Source organism: Equus asinus, chromosome 4, assembly GCF_041296235.1.
Source record: "Equus asinus isolate D_3611 breed Donkey chromosome 4, EquAss-T2T_v2, whole genome shotgun sequence".
NCBI classification, from domain to species: Eukaryota; Metazoa; Chordata; class Mammalia; order Perissodactyla; family Equidae; genus Equus; species Equus asinus.
Genome location: NC_091793.1, coordinates 120,461,150 through 120,482,924, shown reverse-complemented (window position 1 = coordinate 120,482,924; position 21,775 = coordinate 120,461,150). Strand labels below are relative to the sequence as shown.

At 37.1% G+C, this 21,775-nt stretch overlaps 1 protein-coding gene across 2 annotated transcripts in view; it reads left to right on the top strand.

Annotated features, from left to right (window-relative positions):
• Positions 1–21,775, top strand: part of FRZB (frizzled related protein) — a 35,356-nt gene that overhangs the window by 8,951 nt on the left and 4,630 nt on the right. For both annotated transcript variants that reach the window (XM_070508216.1, XM_014835612.3), the window contains 3 exons: positions 14,322–14,387; positions 18,203–18,407; positions 18,789–18,852. In XM_070508216.1, coding sequence (XP_070364317.1) covers positions 14,322–14,387; positions 18,203–18,407; positions 18,789–18,852 — 335 coding nt within the window. The remainder of the gene's footprint in view (positions 1–14,321; positions 14,388–18,202; positions 18,408–18,788; positions 18,853–21,775) is intronic.

The window sequence follows — 21,775 nt, the reverse complement described above, 5'->3', positions numbered from 1 at the left end:
AAAATTACTTCTTTATTTATATTTTAAAAAATTACATTGTGGTAAAATTGACCTTTTCTTTTGGTATACAGTTCTATGAATTTATTTTTTGTGTATGAGGAAAGTTGGCCTTGAGCTAACATCTGTTGCCAATCGTCCTCTTTTCGCTTGAGGAAAATTGTTGCTGAGCTAACATCTGTGCCAATCTTCCTCTGTTTTATGTGGGATACCACCACAGCATAGCTTGATGAGCGGTGCTAGGTCCACGCCCGGTGTCTGAACCTGCTAACCTTGGACGGCCAAAGCAGAATGCACGAACTTACCCACTATGCCACCGGGCCCCAACAGTTCTGTGAATTTTAAGGCGTGTATAGACTTGTGTAACTGCCACTACAGTCAGGATGCAGAGCAGTTCCATAACATCAGAAAAAACTCCCTCATGCTCTTCCTATAGTTACAGGCTTCCACCACCCTGAACCACTGGCGATCACTGATCTGTTCTCCGTCACCATAGTTTTGTCTTTTTGAGATTGTCATGTATATGGAATGATAAGAGCATGTAACCCTGTGATATTGGCTTCTTTCACTAAGCATAATGACTTTGAGATCCATCTAAGTTGTTGCATGTATCGATAGTCTATTTCTTTTTATTGCTGAATAGTTTTTTACTTGGATATATTACCATTTGTTTATCCATTTGTGCCTTGAAGGACGTTTGGGTTGTTTTCAGTTTTGGCAATCGTACAGAGAGCTATTATAAACGTTTGTGTATAGGTTTTTGTGTAAACATAAGTTATCATTTCTCTAGGTTAGATATCTAGGAATGGGATTACTGGGTTAAATGGTAAAGGTGCATTTAACTTTATAGAAAACTGCCAAACTGCTTCCAAAATGGCTCTTCAATTTTTCACTGGCAATACTTGTGAGTTCCAGTTGCTCTACATCCTCACTGGCACTTGATATTGTCAGTATTTTTAAAAAAACTTTAGGAGCCGGCCTGGTGGTGCAGTGGTTAAGTGCACACGTTCCACTTCTCGGCAGCCCAGGGTTTGCCGGTTCAGATCCTGGGTGCAGACATGACACTGCTTGGCAAAAGCCATGCTGTGGCAGGCGTCCCACATAGAAAGTAGAGGATGATGGGCATGGATGCTAGCTCAGGGCCAGTCTTCCTCAGCTAAAAGAGGAGGATTGGTAGTAGTTAGCTCAGGACTAATCTTCCTCAAAATAAATAAATAAATAAATAAACAAACAAATAGATAAATAAATAAACGTTAACCATTTTTAACAGGTGTGGAGTGATAGGTGATCATGGTTTTAATTTGTATTTCCCTAATGGTTAATGGTATTTTTCCTGGGCTCATTTGCCATTCATATATATCCCTTTTGGTGAAGTGTCTGTTCAAGTTTTTTACCCATTTTAAATTTGTCAGTTTTCGAACTGAGTTTTGAGAATTCTTTCAAGTATTTTGGATTTAAAAAACTATCTTTTGGTTTAATTGATTTTTCTCTATTGTTTTCCTTTTTTCAATTTTATTGATTGCTGCTCTTTAGTATTTCTTTGTTTCTATTTGCTTTGGATTTATTTTGCTACTTTTTAAATTTTTTTTAGTTTCTTAAGGTAGAAGCTTAGAGTATGATTTGAAACTTTTCTTCTTTTCTAATAATTTAATGCCATCAGTACCCATCTAAGAATGGCTTTAGTTGCAGCCTACAAATTTTGGTAGGTTTTATTTTCATTTTTCTTCAGTTCAAAATGTTTTATAATTTCCTTGAAGACTACCTCTTTGACTCAGGTATTATTTAGGATTATGCTGTTAAATTTGCTGCTGTTTGGAGGTTTTTATCATTATTTTTATGTTACTAATTTTTGTTCTAATTCCATAATGGTCAGAGAACATACTTTGTATGATGTCAAGTCTTTTAAATGTTTTAAGGTCTGGTCTATGACTCAGGATGTGATTTATCTTGGTGAATGTTCCATGTGCACTTGGGAAAAAACGTATTCTGCAGTTGTTGAGTAGAATGTTCTTTAAATATAAAACACATTGGTTGATTGATATTGTTTAGTTGTGTTATATTCTTGCTGATTTTCTGTTTATTGGATCTATTAATCATTGTGAGAGGAATGTTTGTCTTCAAATATTGTGAACTTCTCTACTTCTCTTTTCAGTTCTGTCCCTTTTATTTCATGTGTTCTGAGTCTCTGTTATTTGGTGCATACATATTGAATATTTTTATGTCTCATTGGTAAATTGACCTGTTTTGTGACATAATGTCCCTCTTTATCTCTGGTAATTTTCTCTGCTCTAAAGTCTATTTTGTTTGATATTAATATAGTGACTCTTGTTTTCTTTTGATTAATGTTTGCAAAGTGTATCTTTTTCTATCCTTTTACTTTTAACATACTTATATCATTACGTTTTAAATAAATTTCTTGCAGACATCTTATAGTTAGGTCATGTTTTTTTCGTTGGTGTTGGTTTTTTTATTCTTTCTGCCAATCTTTGTCTTTTAATTTGTGTGTTTATACCATTGACATCTATTGTAATTATTGATATGTTTGTAGTTACATCTACCATTTTATTATTTATTTTATGTTCTCTCTCTTTTTCATTCCTTTTTCCTATTTCCTGCTTTTGTTTGGGTTATCTGAATATCTCTCTCTGTCTCACTCATGTGTGCATGCACATACAGACACACCCATGCATGTGTGTTTTATATATATATGTATATAAAATCTCCCCATGAGATAATGTTATATTTTTTCTTTCAACCATTAATGTTTCTTTCAAACATTAAATTTGTTTTAAACAACTTGAGAGGAGAAGAATAGGCTATTGTATTTACACAGATGTTTATAATTTCTTTTTTTTTTTTTTGAGGAAGATTAGCCCTGAGCTAACATCTGCTGCCAATCCTCCTCTTTTTGCTGAGGAAGACTGGCCCTGAGCTAACATCCATGCCCATCTTCCTCTACTTTTTTATATGTGGGATGCCTACCACAGCATGGCTTGCCAAGTGGTGCCATGTCTGCACCTGGGATCCGAACTGGCAAACCCCAGGCTGCCAAAGCAGAATGTGTGCACTTAACTGCTATGCCACTGGGCCGGCCCCAGATGTTTATAATTTCTATTGTTCTTCCTTCTCTCCTGTTGTTCCAGGCTTCCTTCTGGTATCATTTCCCTTCATCTGAAGAACTTCATTTACATTTCTTTTAGAGCAGTTCTGGTGGCAACAAATTCTATCAGTTTTCCTTCATCTGAAAATGTCTTCATTTCACCTTTATTCCTGAAGGATATTTGCACTGGATATAGAATTCTTGTTTGTTGGTTCATTCAGTGCTTAAAAAATGTTATTCCACTTAACTTCTGTCCTCAGTTTCTCATGGGAAATTGGTAGTCATTAAAATCATTGTCCCCTGTAAGTAATACACCAGTTTTCTCTGATTGCTTTCAAGATTTTTAAATTTGTCTTTAGTTTTCTGGCAGTTTGATTATGATACATCTGGACATTGACTTCTTTGAGTTTATTCTGTTTAAGGCTAAGTGAACTTCTTGAATTTATAAGTTTATACCTTTTGTTAACTTTGGGAAGCTTTCAGCAATTATTTCTCCAAATATTTATTTTTATACCACATTCTCTTCTACTTCCAAGTCTGTGATGATATGAAGATCTTCGCGTCATGGATCTTTCAGTGTTGCCCCACAGGTCCCAGAGGTTCTGCTCATTTTTCCCTCAATCTTTTTTCTGTTCTTTAGATTAGATAATTTCTGTTGGTCTGTCTTCAAGATCATTGACTCTTTCATTGGTCATCCTCATTCTGCTGTTGAGCGCATCAAGTGAATTTTTTATTGCAGTTATTGTAATTTTCAAAGTTAAAGTTTCCAATTGGTTCTTCGTTATATCTTGTATTTCTTTGTTGAGACTGGAAAACCAATGATTTCCAGTAGTGGGGTACTATTTTAAGGATCACTCCCACTGTTACATTTGGTTGAAACAAACCAACAAGCTCTTTTGTGTGACAGTACAATTGGTGAACCAAAATTTCTGGCCAAGTGCATGTGTATGCTATCAATTTGTCCAGAAGCTGTGGTTTGGATAATACAGCACTTCAACGTGCGAAAGAGGAAAGAGGACATCAACAACACTATAAATAATATACAAAAATAGTTAAATGTGTAAAACTACCTAGAATAAATGTAGTGTTCCTGGGTTCAGTGTTTACTGTTCTTCTTTTATAAATGTTTTCCTGTTCCCTGGTATAACGGGAGTGATGAAAACAAACTAACAAACAGGCAGAACCAAGTTCATTCTGCTTATGAGAAAACACATTGACATATTCACATGTTCCGAAAAGAAAATATAATTTGTTCACGCTCAAAATTTTATACTTTGGAGAAATGTAACAGCTGAGGTTGATTATGATAAAACAGGAAATGAGGAAGACACAAAAACATTGTAACCCTCATAACTCCTCTTTCAAAAGTGTCAAGCTGTTTCTGTCCAGAATTTGGAAAAGAAATTCTTTCACTCTGGTTAATTTATCTTTTGCCTCAAAGCTTAACAATCTTCTTTCTCTTTTTTTGGAGATAATAACTCTGTCTGAGCAGCTTCCAATTTGTGTGTTTTCCTGCTGTAAACCCACTATCGTAAGAAGGAGTACATCCTCGCTAATCTCCATAACATGGAATATGGAGGAAAACAATTTTAGTTCTATTCCACTGAGTCACTTGGTCTGTCAAATCAACACAGAAAATTAAGGCGGGTATTCAAATGGTGCAAGGAAAAGATACGTTTTCACTTAAAACAATTTTGAAAAAGAATCCTCCCGGTTTTCTCCTTTGTGATGGTGACCAATTTTTGAGCTTTTATATTTGGAGAACATGAATTTCCCAAAAGAGGAGAGGTAGATGGTAAATTCTGACACAGATTGACTGTGGCCATGACCAAATTACTTAACTTCTCTGCATCTATTTCCTAATATAATATCAGATTATGTTGACCTCTGAGTTCTGGTATGTATTTCTGATCTATGTTCATATTAGGGATCCATTAGCAGTGTTCCCTGGTGTAAGTTGTGTACTCTCCCAGAGTTTTCACTAACATCTTTCTGACCCTTTTGCAAAGGTGCTTCAGAAGAACTCTTGTGGGCAGCTGAGTAACTGGAGATTCCTAATTGCCCACACCTGCCAGGCCTGCCCCAGCACCCCCGTCTTTTATTGGGATGGCCTATGCCTTTCCTTCTCCAGACTTCTTTTCTCCCCTTTGGCTTCCTACTAATTTTGGGAAGGAATCCAGTTATTTTCTTTGCAAATGTTTGCTGACTACAGAGGCTGAATCAACTTGGGGCAACTTCTACACTTTCGTGGAAAAAATCAAGATAGATAAAAAATAGTATTTTTATAATTATATAGTAGCATACAAATATACCCCCTTTTTCTTTTTTATCACTTTGCAGTATTTGACACTTTTGACAAGTTCCTAAGCATTTTCCTCCCTGAGCTATTACCTAAATTATCCTAATTCTCCTCCTCCTCTCCCCCAGCCATAGAATTCTCCAAGCTTCTGTGCTTCTCTCCTTACGATGATTTCTTCCTGTTGGAGTTCATCCAGCTACATAGGCTTAATTATCACTCTTGGGGCTACTTCTGATCACCCTGCCAGGTAGAGGACCACATTTCTCCTTCAAAAAGCACTTCCACCTGGGTAGCCTACTGGTACTTCAAATACAACATATTTGATCAGTAAAGTTATTTTTTCATTACAAATTTTCTCCTTGCGACTTTCTTGTTTATTATGTGGCACTATGGTTTTCCCAGATCCCCAGTACTGAAACTTCATGGTCAGTTTATTACTCCATCCACCCCACCATTCATCAAAACTTTAATGACCACCTCCTCGTACCAGGCGTACTATATGCTGAAGACATGAAATGAAGGAGTGAGCAGTTGACTGCATTTCCCTTTTCTTTGTGCTTGGCATTGAGTAGATACATGATGTTCTGAAAGATGGTGAAGCCCACTTTGTGTTTTTTGTTAATTGACCTCTTTAGAATACATCATAAAGCGTAACACTTCAGATCCCATAAGAGAAAACAGGCATTTTTCCTTGATTCTCTATATTTTCTATACCCTGAATGACTCTTAGATCCAGAAACTTTGTGAAAGGCAGTTTATTTAAAATTTTCCAAGGGCATAAATCCCAAAGGATTAAACTAAATTTCCTTTTCTCATTAATATAGTGTTAGTCCTCTCAATCTTAAGCAATTCCCTTTTACGGAGTGCAAATTACTATGAATTGAGACCTTTATTACAATATTTGAGGTTTGTTTTTTCAGCTAAATTGAACAAATGTTATTTTTGCTTTTGAAAGCCTTATTATATTATCTAAGTTCACCAATCAACTTCATTGCATTTTCCACATACTGTTCTAATTCAAAATAAAATCTAATATGGTATTCTTTGCTCTAAGTATATGTTTAGGAAATAAATATTATTTTAAGCACGTAATGAACAGCTGTTAAGTCATGACATACTTTAATTTATGGAAAAATGAAAGGAATTCATATAAATATGAATTTTTATGTTAATAGTACTTTATTCAGCTATAATTTACTTACTGTAAAATGCACAGTTCTTAAGTGTATGCCACATTGAACTTTGACAAATGTGTGCATTCATTTAGCTATCACCCACGTTAAGATACAGAACATTCCATCACCCCTGAGAATTCCCTTCAGCCCAGGCAATCACCCACCCCACTGTGAAGCAAGCACAGGTCTGATTTTTATTACCATAGATTAATGGTGTTTGTTCTTCAGGCTCAGGTCAATGAAATCATACAGTACATACATACTCTTTTATGACTGGCTGCTTTTATTTTTGCATAATGTTTTTGACATCCATTTAGTTCTGTGTATCATTTCATTCTTTTTTATTGTGGAATAGTACACCCTTATTTGAGCATAATACCAATATGATTTCTAAATTCCACCCTTTTTTATATAGTTCCCCCCCAAACTAAATGTAATACATCTAAATTAAAAGTTTCTATCTCTAGGAAAAAATTTAGCAAATTTTTATCCTCAAATTTATAGATGATTTTTTTGTTGGAAACTTGTCTCTTCTGTTTCATAAACTCCTCTTGAGTTTGCATAAGATATATTCAGATCTTTTCGGCTTGTTTATATATTATTATTGCTAATAATAGCTAACATTCCATGAGTGATTAAGTTTCAGGCTCTGTGCCAAATTCTTCATGTGAACTACTCTTTAAATTCTCACTAGAACCCTATGGGGTAGACAGCATTAGTTTAGAAATAGGTTTTGTAATTTGCTCAAGGCTGCACAGCTGGGAGGGGATGGCCCTGGGATTCAAATCCATGAGCCCTTAGTCACTATGCCATACTCTTTAGCACTATATAGTTTATTAGAATAGCCACGTGTATGGTCATTTCAGCTTCCTACGCTTGATCCTTCAAATTTTAGATATGTACACAATAGTTCAAATGGACCCCCTACAACAGGAGAGAAATTAGCTTGGTCTCCCTGAATTAAAAAAGCAGAGTCAGACACTATGGAAAAAATCTGATTGTTTTGCTTACTTTTGGTAGGCACCACAGTTCTATAGGTGGCAAGGAGCCTTAGTAAAATATTGCTCCTCTTTCTTGTTAGATGGTCTTTACCATCTAATGGTGGGTTGGGATTCCCAGTGAATCTGGAGCATAATTGAATTTGTAGGGCATGGTGTGCCAGGTATTGTGACAAGTATTTTATGTGTATTATCTCATTTAATTATCCAGTAACTCTGTAAGATACCACTTTTTAGATATTAAAAGTCATATAAATAGTAAGGGATGGATCCTAGGCTCCAACCCAGCTGTGTCTGACAATAAAAGTCCGTCCCTTTAGCCACGGTGTTTTCTGACTCTGCTGCAGTAGTATAGATCTACATGGTGGTATCGATCTACTTGATTGCTGATTCTGCAGCAGATGCATTGTTGTTCTCTTTTTACGATTTCATTGAGATCAGGACACAAGGGGTTCTCTATTTTTTTTAATGCCCTAGGGACAATAAGATCCTCTAGATTTTCAATAAAGTATCCATTTCATGACTTGCAATTTTGGGAGGGAGGAATGTGGTCCTTGGTACAAGATCTAGAGATGTTTCACAGTCTCTCTGTTTCTAGAAGGGTAGTGGAACTGACCTTCTGGAAAGCCAAATGATGTGTTGTCCACCTTCCATTAAGGTCTATCTGAACCATTTCCATAATTGCACCCATCCCTGTTGCCATTTTGATGACTTTGATGATAAAGTAGATCACCCATCTAATGCATTGACATCTTCACTTTGCTAACCTGTTTGTCTGTTCTACCTTGGCCATTCACTTCCATGGGGACATTCTGCGCCTTTGTCATCTAGCAGTAGTGCCAGCTCTGTAATCTTAATTTCAAGTATCCCGTTCTTTGCCTACCATTTCTTTTCTTTCCAGCAGATTTGCTGTAGTACCATCACTGCTAAAAATTTTGCTGCATTGGAACTGCCTATTCATCAGCTACCACTTACTATCTGTTCAACCCTAACCTCCTTGTCTACCTGAGATTTCATGGTTTACTGTAATAATCATTCCCTTGAAAATATCCTCCATTGCTTTGCCTTTCTTTTCTTCTGCCATACTCAGCTGGCAAATTCCCAACTCTAATTGCTGGAGAAAATCAGTCAACTGGGCTGACTGGTTTCACTTTAAGTTCAAGATAAGATTAAAATACAATCAACATTGCCTAGCAATCCCACCTTGTTTCTCTAGAAAGTTTGCCTTTCCATTTGATAAATAGCTGTGTAATTCTTTCTCTTCTCTCCTTACTCTTCCACACCCGGCCTCTCTTAGCCGCTCTTTCCCTGCAGCTGATGACTTCACTTCCTCCTTGGAGGAGAAAGAAGAGCCATCAGAAGGAACTCTCTCTTCATCCAACCAACAGATTTCGAAGCTTGTCAACATCAGTAGCCCTCTCTCCTTTTTCTTCTTGTGTAGCGGCTGAAGTATCCCTCTGGCTTTCAAAGTCCTCTTCTTCCCTTTGTTCAAGGTCCCATCCTCTCCATGACAATTGAATTTAATGGATCCCTTTGTCTCTTAACTCATTTGAGTTCTGAAGGTCATTTGACACAGAGGACTGCTCTCCTTTCCTCCTGTAGTTGTAACTACAACATTCTTTCAGAGTTTGAAGCTTAAATATCATTTCCTCAGAGGAATTTGAAGATCAGATTAGTTTAGGTCATCAAATTACACGTTCTCATTGAATTTTGTATTTTTCTTTCATAGCATGCATCAGATATGAAAATAAATTATTTGTGTGTAACCATTTGTTCAACGTCTGTATCCTATTCTGGATTGTCTGTTGCCCATCAGGTGTCCTACATGGCTGGTACAGAGCTTGGCATATAGCAGATGCTGATAAATATTTGTAGAATGAATTAATTAATATGTAAGTGACTGAAAGAGCTTAATATATGTTGGTTCTATTTTCATTTCCCATTGCATACTTAGAGAATCCTGAATATCCCAAGGTCATAGAGTGAGAAAACACTATTTTCATAGAAGAAAGATAAGTTTATTGTGTGATGGGTGTTGACATATGTTTAAAATTACTTAAAGACATGCTCATGGACATCTCTTAGGCAGTTGAAAATATAGATCTGGATCTCAGTAAAGAAGTTATGGTTAAGGATATAGATTTTCAAATCATAAACATTTTGTTACATCTGTTTAAAAATATGTTGTGGTCTGGTCCCATGTGTCTTAAACTGGGAGGAAAGAAGACAAGTGGGCTTCCAGGGTCAAATAGGAAACATGTAGTGCGTTTGGTACAAATTAAAATTATTTAAATTCTGACCTGATTAGAAAGAGTCAGTCTTGAAAGAGTTACAATGGAAATTGTAACACAAATAGAATGGTGTTTTCTTCTCTCCCCGCCCTCCTGCTTTTTGACAATAAATCTTGAGCACAGATCTAAGGTCTTTTCCTAACAAAAGCCGAAAAAGCCTCACTCATAGATAGTAGTATTCCAAAGTTATGGTACCTGAAAAGTTATAGGGGTTTTGGAATCTGGCAAAGTTAATCATAGTCTTACAGCTCTGTATGAGACCCAAGAGAAGTAAATTTCTAACAAAGGTCAAGGTTAGTTACAAAGTCATATCACATTTACCCTTGAATCCAAATAAGGTTGTGTTAAATAGGTCCAGTGAGTATCAAACTTCATAATTATGTTAGGGACTTATAATTCTTTAGATCTTGTAAAACCATATGACTCTTTAAAAAATGCTATTGTCTTTATTTGTTTTCAATAAATGAGTCAATTTTTTTGTTTTTTGAGGAAGATTAGCCCTGAGCTAACTACTGCCAGTCCTCCTCTTTTTGCTGAGGAAACCTGGCCCTGAGCTAGCATCGTGCCCATCTTCCTCTACTTTATATGTGGGACGTCTACCACAGCATGGTATGCCAAGTGGTGCCATGTCTGCACCCGGGATCCGAACCGGGGAACCCCGGGCCACCGAGAAGCCGAATGTGCGAACTTAACCGCTGCACCACCAGGTCGGCCCCAGAGCGAATTTTTATGAGCAAAAAAATGGAATAAAAAGGATGTGATCACTTTCCTCTCTGAACTATGTTTATAAGAAGCCTCGCTGTGGAGAGAGTGAGGCTGTTCATGACTCGGGCACCACGATGCACTGTAGGGCATCTCCCCTGAATTGCGGACTGGCTTCTATAAATGGAACTCTGAGTATGCTAATTTTGCAAACTCATATTTGTTCTTGGGTGATAAACTCATGTTTTTGCTAGGATAATAAACAGTCTTCAGTTTTATTAGCAAAGAAGGAGGAGATCATTGATTCCAGGAGAGTAGCTGAGAGAACCAAGCAAGAGGATGTGAGGAGAGCTGCGAAAGCCAGTTTCCTGGTCGTGGCCCATGAATGCTTGTGGGATGCAGGACTGCATGCTGTTCTGCAATTCGGAGCGTTATATTTAATTCTAGACTTCGAGGAGAATGAATTGCTAATATTAAAACCTTCCTCATATTTGAAGAACTCTTTGTCACTTAATTTATTTTGTTGCAGTCAGCTCCTTTAACTTTTTCATATTTTTTCCTTAGATAAGAACACTGAGGCAGTCCTTCTACGAGTTTTTTTTCTCACCAGTGAAATGCAAGCAAATCGATAGCTAATTGCTTTTGTGCAAAGCTCGGTAAATAATAGATTTCATCTTGCCGCTATAGAAAACAAAATTTGAAGGCATTGTACCATTGGGAAGCCAGGAAAGGAAGACTACTAGCAAAATTACTAGTGAATTAAAGTAGAAATGATGGGACCGGCCCTGTGGCCAAATGGTTAAGTTCGTGCGCTCTGCTTCAGCGGCCCAGGGTTTCACCGGTTCGGATCCTGGGTGTGGACATGGCACCACTCATCAGGTCGCGTTGAGGTGGCATCTCACATGCCACAATTAGAAGGATTCACAACTAAATAAAATATACAACTATATACAGGGGTGATTTGGGGACAAAAGGCAGAAAAAAAAAAGATTGGCAACATTGTTAGCTCAGGTGCCAATCTTAAAAAAAATAAATAAAGTAGAAACGATGATAATGGTACTGGCCCAATAAAAAGTCTGAGAAATCAACTATTGGTAGTAAACAAAAAGAAACTGTTACAGTCTGATTTGGGGTGGCTGGTCCAAAAAATGGAATAAATAATACATGCAGTGTATCCTTCTATGATTTTTTGCCATTTCCCAGTTCTTGGGTTTTGGTGGATATATGTGTAGAGGTGAGTAAACATACTTTAGAAGAGGAATAACCCTCCAGATCTATTGATCTACGATACAATTTTTATGAATACCCTCAGATATGAATATGTTTGGGTTGAGTTAGCATAAATAAATGAAAGGCAGTTCTTCCTCATTTGAGCCTCGTGCATATAAAATTTCACTCCTCCTTATTACTCTGTTATTTTATTGAGCTACTACTTGTTTCAACCAGACAGATATTTGATTATAGCAAGAGCTAGGGATTGGAGCATAGAAAGGACATTGCCACCTCTGAGGCCGGCAAGAGAAACAAGTACGTTGAGGATGAACAAAATTTAGTCCCAAGAATGTAATTGCTTAGCTCATTAGCTATGAGGAAATAGTTTAGCTATGGATATGTAGTTGTATACATAGTTATGTAAATACCTACTTGAAATCTTCCTAAATCACTTTATGATATAATTTTTGAGAAATCTCTGCCTGGGAAGCTTTATGGAATCCATTTGTTTCTGCTTCAAGCAAAGTTACGTGGTAACATTGTGTTCGTCTCCATCCAGTGACAGTTGCATATTTTTGCCAAGAATAGTTTTAGTAGCACATGTGCAAACTTTTGAAGAATTATAAATATGTGGATAATTTATGTATGTGCATTATTTTTGATAAATGAATGTCAATTTTTAAATAGATAGAAAAGTACAAGTTCATATCTATATATTGGTAAGACTAATATATAAATCCAAGACGATAGCATTTATTTCTTCAGAGATAGTCCCATTTCACTACAAAATAAAGACAACTACACAATAGAACTAGACAACTGTCTATTTTCTTTGAAATGGGAATACAAAAGTTTTGCTAATCAGGAAGTTATTTTTTGAGGAGTCTTCTTCAAAACAGCAACCAGCACTGATATTACCCATTGTTTATTGGGCAGAGATCCTTATTCCACAGAAATTGCATGTTAAAATTATCTGCAGAACAAGGGAAGTGCTGTGTGTAGCGCTGAAAAACCCCTCACCTCTCTCATGGACGAGGACAACCATTGTTGCTCCTACTGCTTTGTGGGACAGCTCCCATCCCCAGAAAAGGTGCTTATTTCTAGAACTTAAAAGCTGTGGTGAGGGTGCTACTCTCCTTGGGACTTCTACTTTAAAGAGTGTTATCTATAAGTTCAACTGGAAATGAAGTTTATTTTGATTAGAAAATACAATCTCAAGTGGTCGTCAAAAGCTTCTGCCTTTTATTGATCTCCAAGCTAATATAAAACACTTTTAACAAAACTTTTTTGTTGGCTTCCTTTCTGTGATTCATGTGTTCTTTTTTCCTTTTTCTGTGTCAAAACAGAAGAAACACATACCATTTTATTTTTAATGAAGCTTTCTCAGGGGTACTATTTTAAAGAAATCTTTACCTAAAGTAAAATGCCTTCTAAGGTAATTGTGTATTTTCTATTTTTACATTGACTTTAACGACTAACAATTTACCATGGTTATGATGTATGTAAGACATATTTCTTAGCTATGTAATCTATAAAAGATATAGTAATCACTCTCAAAGATTTTAAATGATTTATCCTATATATGAAACATTTTGAGACAATTAGAATTTTTATTACATATACCTACACTGCATAGAAAATGTATTCTGGTCACTACTTACCAGATATTTAAAAAAACATGGAACTTGGGGTGGCCTGTGGCTGAATGGTTAAAGTTCCACATGCTCCGCTTTGGTGGCCTGGGATTTGTGGGTTCAGATCCTGAGTGTGGACCAACTCCACTCATCAGCCACGCTGTAGCAGCGTCCCACACACACAGTGGAGGAAGACTGGCACGGGTGTTAGCTCATGGCTAATTTTCCTCAAAAAAACACATCAAAAAAGGGGAGTGGGCAACAGATGTTAGCTCAGGGTGAATCTTTCTCACACATACCAAAAAAGGAACTTCATATATGTATATATGAATAATTTCCTCCAATAAAAATACCATTAAGTTAAACGGCAGCTCTTCCGCCTGTAGAAGGGGCTCATGGCTCCTCCTTTTAAGAACTTCACTAAATTCACTGGGTTGTAATAAGACCTGCTTATCTCACTGAGCTGCTTTTAGATCCAGGAAGTAACATTTGGAGGGATGCTGTGCAATCTGTAGAATGTATGTGAATGCGGGAGGTACTCCACTGAGGTGAACCAGTCACCTGAGCGTAAGCAGAACATTGCCTCTCAGCAGGCCTTGATTGTGCTTTCATAAGCACTAAGCACGTCTCTTTGAGGATTCCGGGGTTGTGCTCTCCTCACGTGTGGTGAGTGTTTCCTCAGGATTTGGGTGGTTTGTTGGAGAGCAGGAACTTCTGAGCATCCTGACACTAAACAGGAGGTTCTATAGATAGAACAAATATGAATGTGGTCCCAGGAGAAAGAGATCAGATATATAGAATGGCTAAGAGGCTCCTCACCACCAAATCTGGATCTAATGCCAACAAAAAATATGAATAAACAAAAGAAAGCTAATGTTGACATTTGCTTATAGCTAAAATATTTCTTTTCCAGAACGCTGTAAATGTAAGCCTATTAGAGCCACACAGAAGACCTATTTCCGAAACAATTACAACTATGGTAAGGATAACTTCATGTTTGACCGATAAACTGCTCCATTAAGAAAGGAGTGTGTGTGTGTGTGTGTAAATTAGTAAAGCAGTTTAAGAATAGGCTTAGAAACAAATAAACAAGGACAACTTTAAGAGCATAGTCCCCCTCTTCCAAAGAATTAAAATTCCTAACAAACACTTGATTTTGAAGCATATCAGGCAGTAGTGCTGGCATCCTAGAACCATGCAGTTAAGGGCACGGAGATGTGCGTCAAAATAGATGCGAGGGACTCTTCCCTTTCTGAGGGGCTGAGTGAGTGGAGCCTCGCAGTCCTCATTTGGGCTTGAGTGCTGCACTGGGATGGGCAGAGGAGCCCTTTGATGCATGACACGAAGGAGTTAAGAGTCAAACTTGGTTTCTTTAGTCAGTCTATCTCACGGAAAACATCGACAGAGCTGGAAAGTGACACTTCTGGAGGTTGTTAGTATTCAATTAAGGAAATGTTTTGTTGTCTAGCTTGGCCTAGAAATGTGACCTTCTGATAAAATATTAATTGAAGAGCCACCAAGCGAAATGTAGCTGACAAACAACTGAAGGAGGGAAAAGCCTACTGTCCCTGTGCCAGGTACTGGGTTAGGTGGTTTCCAGACGCTATCTTGTGTAATTTTCTCAACTGCCCTGTGGGATGTATTATTATCCGCATTTTATCAGTGATTATTGAAGCTAAGTTGTCCTTTCCTTGATTATTCAGAATGTACTTCTGGGTACTGGCATGCTTCCAAGCCACAGATATCAATTACCATTCTATTTGGAAGAGTCAATTAATATGGTTTTTCAGTTGATAAAATAAGGGACAAATCAATATTTGCTGTTTTCTATGGGGATTTTATTGTGATTTTTTTCCTAGCATCCATGATCTTAATGAAGGTCATGTTACTATCTCTGCAGAAGACTGCTAAGGCTGAGTCAATGAATAAACATGGCAATTAAATAGATTTTTTAAGGGAACTTAATTATTAAAATGAGAGTTTTATTATTGAGTTTATGTGTCCTACTTTAGAGGATATGGGAAATATACTGCATATTTATTTCTACTTTTATAGTTTTGGGAATTGGAAGGAGAGAAATGAGTAAGACCGTAAGAGTAATCTTTGATCTTTGAAAATATTGTGTATTAAAAGGTATAAAGTGGGAAATTCTCAGTATGGTTAAATCTCTTTAAAATAAATACACCTAGTTTCCCAAGTTTTTCTTCAATAGAATCAGCTTTTATTTTTTTCTTACTGCTCAAGAGGAATCTAATTTCTCTCAGCCAATGATGGACACACTTTCCAAGGTTGAAAGGTTATGTTTGTCTAAGAAGTCAAATGCCTGCTTATCCGAGGACCCATTCCTCTACAAATTGATGTGGAAATCACAGGAAAAGGAGGCCTTAATTTTTAGGAGATTAGCTTTTAAATTGAAAAATGCTAAATGAACTTTTAAGTCAAGTTATACTAAAAACAAAAGTATAATAATTTTACATCAGGGGAACTTAGTTGAGTTTGTATTTATTTTACTTATTATCAATTTTTACTTTATCCAACTTCCTTAGTGCTATAATGGTTGGTGCTACTTTTTTTAAAGTTAAAATACTAGTGGTTACAAGTCATGGAAAGAGAAGCTCACAAGGTAGCTGAGTGAATATTATAACATGAAATGGGATGAGGAGACAACTTCTTTCTCAGAACCAAACAATAACCAGGTTGCCCATAGTTTAAGGATTTTCACTTGTCTGGGGCTAACTTAGAGCTTCTTTGGGGAAGGCAGGCACTCTGATTAAATAGAAGGAAAAACCCTGAAAAGAAAATACATTTTAAATTCTAAAATATCTTGATTTTCATCTTTTTAAAAATATCTGCATGTGTCTAATCAGAAAACAAAGTGGGAGTGGGAGCAATTGATAATTCAGACAAAACCTCTGTTTCCTTTGGATTAATTCAGTTAAAAGCCCTTGAGCTTTAACAAAATTACTTGAATAATCAAAGTAAGGCTTGTAGAGAGATATTTATTTTGGAGTGGGTGCATGTGCTAAAAATTTCTAATGAAAATAGTAGACACACTGGGTAAATAAATCACTAGCTTGAGAACATTTGCACAGCTCACTAATCTCTCATGGTTGACGAATGCTATGAAGCACATTCACGTAAGCCCGGACACACAAAAATGTCTGCTAGCTGGGGTTGTGGATTTTTTATCTGATTTTCCCAAATGACATTTCAAAAAGGGCAATCTTATCTTTTGTTAAAATACAGACGAGAAAGAACCCTAATAGAAAAGGACTCCACTCCCAAATCGCACGGAGCAGGGACAGCCGGGCAGATATATTTTGTCTGCTACAAGTTCTCATACTTGAGAGAGCTAATTCTCTGAAGATTGAAATATCTGTGAAGCAAAAATGAGGTTTTGTCCTAAAGTTTTTAGAATTAATTAGCAACAATTTCTATCGTATGTATCTTGTCCCGGTGGAACGTTATTGAAAGTTTCTGTATGGAGTGGGGTGATTGAGGGGGAATGGTTTATTAGCTGGCTTTATATTTTCATGGATTACTTTTTTTCCATTCCTTTGTAGTCTAAAACCCCTAAAATATGTGGGAAGGGACTCAGATGAAAGTGGTTTGCAGATATGTGCCTAAGAGGCTTTCAAAAAGTGGATTCATGTGGATAAGTTGTGTTTTCCTCTGCGTAACATCCATGGATGCTGAACTAGAGAAATGAGGGTCAAAAGCCATTGGCTTCTTACTAATTGACATTTTTGCTTCTTCCTAGGCTTTTCAAACTCCCCCCTTAAAAAAAAAAAAGCTTATTTACCAGAAATAGGAATTTAAAGAATTTGGCTCTTCCAAAGGGGAGAAATACAGAAAAGAAACAGTACTGTACTTTCTAGCTTCTGAGTCAAATACTTTGACTTTGCAACTGAATTGATTATTTTTAAGGCAGTTTCTCTTTATACTGAGAAGTGACACTGACTCTTGTGAGATAAATTGGGTGCCAGTATATCCACTGAGAGAGGTAGATTAATGCAGTTGACAGGTTTGACCATATTCCATAGCGTGTGAGGGGAGGGGATGTTGGAGTGTCTGACTTCAAAGCAGATGCAGGAAACAAATTCTAGTGGTGACAGCTCTTATTCCAAAAGAAAATACCTACAGGAGAGTATAAAAGATAATCTGTGCTGAAAGACAGGAAGAAAGGAACTGATGTCTGAATGGTGAGCGAAAATGAGGAAGGTGAAAAGATTGCAGAATCAGTCTGGGAACCCCGTAGAACAGGGTAGCTTTATACTACTGAAGAGACCCCCAATTCTTTAGAGAATCTATTAATAGACCTGATAGAAGAATGCTGACAAGCAAACAAAGCATTTTTAAGCACTGGGTCTGTACATACAGTGAAATTAATATAGTTTAAATTCCTGTTGGCAGCAATTGAAACTGCATACATACATATACACACATCCAAAATGAAATTTTTGGGGAAAATTATATTAGATTCACTCAATCTTTGATTATTTAAATGGATTTCTCACAATGAAATACATGCACACACTTACGCATATGTACACACAAATATATACGTCCGTGCAAATTGGAAGGGGATCAGGGCTGAATGTTAAGGGGGCTGGTGTGTTGTGCAGTGTTTCACTCACTACTGTCTAAGGCAAAAATGTCTGATTGACTTTTCTTCTCCGTTCATTGAGCACGAGGTGGATAAGAATTGATTAGAAAGAAGCCTACTTGCCTTTTTTGAATGGGGCACCCATTGCGTGTCATATTACCTTATCGTCTTTGTTGTCGTTTATCCAGTCATTCGGGCTAAAGTTAAAGAGGTAAAGACCAAGTGCCATGACGTGACTGCGGTAGTGGAGGTCAAGGAGATTCTAAAGGCTTCTCTGGTAAACATTCCAAGGGACACCGTTAACCTTTACACCAGTTCTGGCTGCCTGTGTCCGCCACTTAACGTTAATGAGGAGTATATCATCATGGGCTATGAAGATGAGGAACGCTCCAGGTAATGCCCTCCCTTAAGGATTCGGAATACTTTCTATGCCTGTCCATCCTTAGTGCATTTCTCTAGAGATCTTACTTTGGGATCTGTTCTACCTTCCAGGGGATTACAGATAGGTTTTAGTCAGGTCCCTCCATTTCATGTATTGGATAGCAAGGCGTCTGTGTGCAATTTGTGGGTGTGCATTTTTCTTGGGGGAGGGATTGTAACTCCATTTGTTCTTAAAGGGGTCCGTTAACTCCCAAATTGTTAAGAATTACTGTTCTAAACCTTGGCCGTCGTATTCTAAAATAAACAGGTAAGTCTTTCCTGGCAATGATTCTTTGTATATTTCACTAGTATGTTTTAATTCTTCAAAAATCTTTGCTTCTTTAAAAAATACAGATTGCTGTTGGTGGAAGGTTCTATTGCTGAGAAATGGAAGGATCGACTTGGTAAAAAAGTTAAGGTAGGCCTATGTTTTATGTTCAAAGTGATGCACAGAAATAAAAGTAGAAAACCAGCCATTTGTCATTTAAGCAAAATAGCTGCACTCAACTACATGAGGCATATTAAACCCTGAACTTGTGTATGTATTATTATTTCAAGCACTGAGTTTGTCTTTAATGTGTATTTCGTTTAAGGAGTTGGCCTTGAGCTAACATTTGTAGCCAATCCTCCTCTTTTTGCTTGAGGAAGAGTGGCCCTGAGTAACATTTGTGCCCATCTTCCTCCACTTTGTATGTGGGATGCTACCACAGCAGGGCTTGATGAGCAGCATGTAGGTCTACACCCGGGATCTGAGCTTGCCAACCCCAGGCAGCCAAAGCAGAGAGCATGAACTTAACCACTATGCCACTTGGCTGGCCCCGTAACTTTTACTTAGAACTGAGTCTCATGTCCATCCCTCGCTGCAAGACAGGCTGGGAAGTGAAGCTTTTTTAGCTGGGCATATTGCTTCCTTGAACAAATTTGCTGCTCTGTGAGTCAAAGAAGAAGGGGAGAATAAAGGATGTGTAGGAAACTACCAATGTTGTCCGGATGCCTGGACACCAGGTCCTATGTACAAGGTGTAGCCACGTTCATCTGTATACAAGAGATCTGACTAAATTAGGCCCTTAGAGCAGTAATGTAGTTTTATTTTTAAGCTAGTGACTCTTAGGCTCTGGAATGATGCAGTTTTTTAAAATCCCAGTAAATTACCTTAATATAGAAGGTTCCATTTCTTCCTACTATACTAAGCAACTCGATTTCAAAGAAAGGAATGTGGAGGAGTATGCATACAGGACCTAAAACTAAAGAGGAGTGTGTGTGTGTGTGTGTGTGTTTAATGGGCAGGGAAGGGGAAAAGGGGAGGGGAGAGTGGGAATTGTACCAAACATAATACATCCTCTTTCTCTGTGAGTTTGAAGAAGGCTTGGGAAACATTTACAGGGTAAGTTAAACACCCCTGGGCAGTTTATCTTATACATCTGGCACTTCACACAGCAGGCACATTTGAGTTTAAGTGACCTACAAAAATGTAAAGGGCATTATTTTGCAGGGAGAAACTACCCTCCAGTAAGCTCTTATTATCCTCATGTGTTTGTCAAAAATGAGATGTATTTCAAGTTCCGATATGTGAGAGTTCTCTATTTGTATCTCTTTTCAATTAGTTGGGTGTTTATTAAAAACCTTCAGTATGGCCTTCTTCACTATGCTGAAATCTCTTACTGTCCTTTTAATTCGGTTTTCTGCTTGCTAATGCAGAACAGGAATTTGTCCTAAATTCCTGTACCAGTTGGAAGAGCTTTCAACATCTCTGCTGCAATGCATGTAACAAGGCTTGCTGCTTCTCTTTGGTACCAAAACAATTATCATCATATAAAGACCCAGGGTACATGGCTTGTTTGTGTTGTTCCCTGGTAAGAGAAACATGTTTTCCATTGCTTTTACAGGGGACCCACAGAGTTATTATTGTGAAATCATTTATATTCTCAGTCTGGGTATAAATATGCTAAAGGGAAGAATTAAACCAATAAGTTGAACAATTTTTAATTCGTATGCAATATTCAGAGCTAAAGACCTTGGATGGAAAATCCCTCTTGGCTAGAATTACTAAGATCCTTAGTTTAGTTTTCCAGTCCATTTGAAGATGTAATAAAAAAGAGTTTTTGTGTAGGATACTGGTTTTTTTTTTTTTTTAAATGAGTTGACTTTTCAGCTGATTTTTGCTCTCAGTGGATAGAACAAGAATTAAATAAAGACTTTTTTTATAGCTTTGCCATGCAAATGGTTGTTTACCTAAGTCTCTGGTGCAGTAGGTTGTTCAAATCAAGATATTTGGCCTGTCTTGGGGAGATGAGAATCAACTGTTTTTTAATATGAAAAACAATAAGATGGCGGAGTAAAGTGTGCTAAAATGAAGAATTACTTTCAGTAACTGAAAAATGATAATTTATTATTTACTGAGCACTTTATACGTTGTTCATCCGTTAATCTTCAGAACAGTCTTATAAGCAGATTCTGTTATTAATTCCAATGTGTAAATGATGAAAATGAGGTCTGTCTAATAAGTTCAAGAAACTTCTCAGAGTAACTGATGGAGTTAGAATTGGAACTTGGGCCATCAAACATTACCTCCTTGCTACTCAAAGTGTGGTCCCTGGACCAGCAACTTTGCCATCACATGGAGCTTGTTAAGTATGAAAATTTTAGGCCTCATCACTGAGCCACTGAAGGAGAATCTGTGATTTTAACAAGATCTCCAGGTTATTTCTATATTCATTGAAATTTGAGAAGTACTGCTGTGGTCCTTATTCTTATTTATTACCTATAAAACCCATAATATAACTTCCTGTTAACTTACTACTTGTAAACATTATTGGCGTTGTTAATGTGAAATATTGGTAAACTTGATTGTGGTTATTAGAAACATTGGTAATGTCTGCTTTTTAAATCTTAAGAATGAGGGCAGAACCTTGTCTGTTCTATTAGTTGCACTTGGGAGATATTAGAAAACGACTTTTAAGAGACCCCATCCACCTCCTCCAAATTTCCAACTTCTTCACTCCTCAAATCACATAGGTTTAAAAAGACTATGTTTTTATGTGTCGTAAGAGAGGAAGATGAAAAATAGCCCTTCCTTCAAATTCTGTATGTCAATCTTCCTTTTGTTGATCGTCTGTGAAGCGCCAGACTTGAGTATGTTACGTCAGGAAATACCTGCAGATATCAACGGATATTTGGTCACCATTTGCCAATGTGGAAATTTTAAGTTTAGGTTTGCTATGACAGCATTACTATAGGTGGACAATTTTGTGCTTTTTAAAATCAGAAAATTATATCATATAGCATCAATTTTGTTGTTGCCCTGGAATGTAGGTTTCATACTTTTGGGGAAGTAGTAAAAT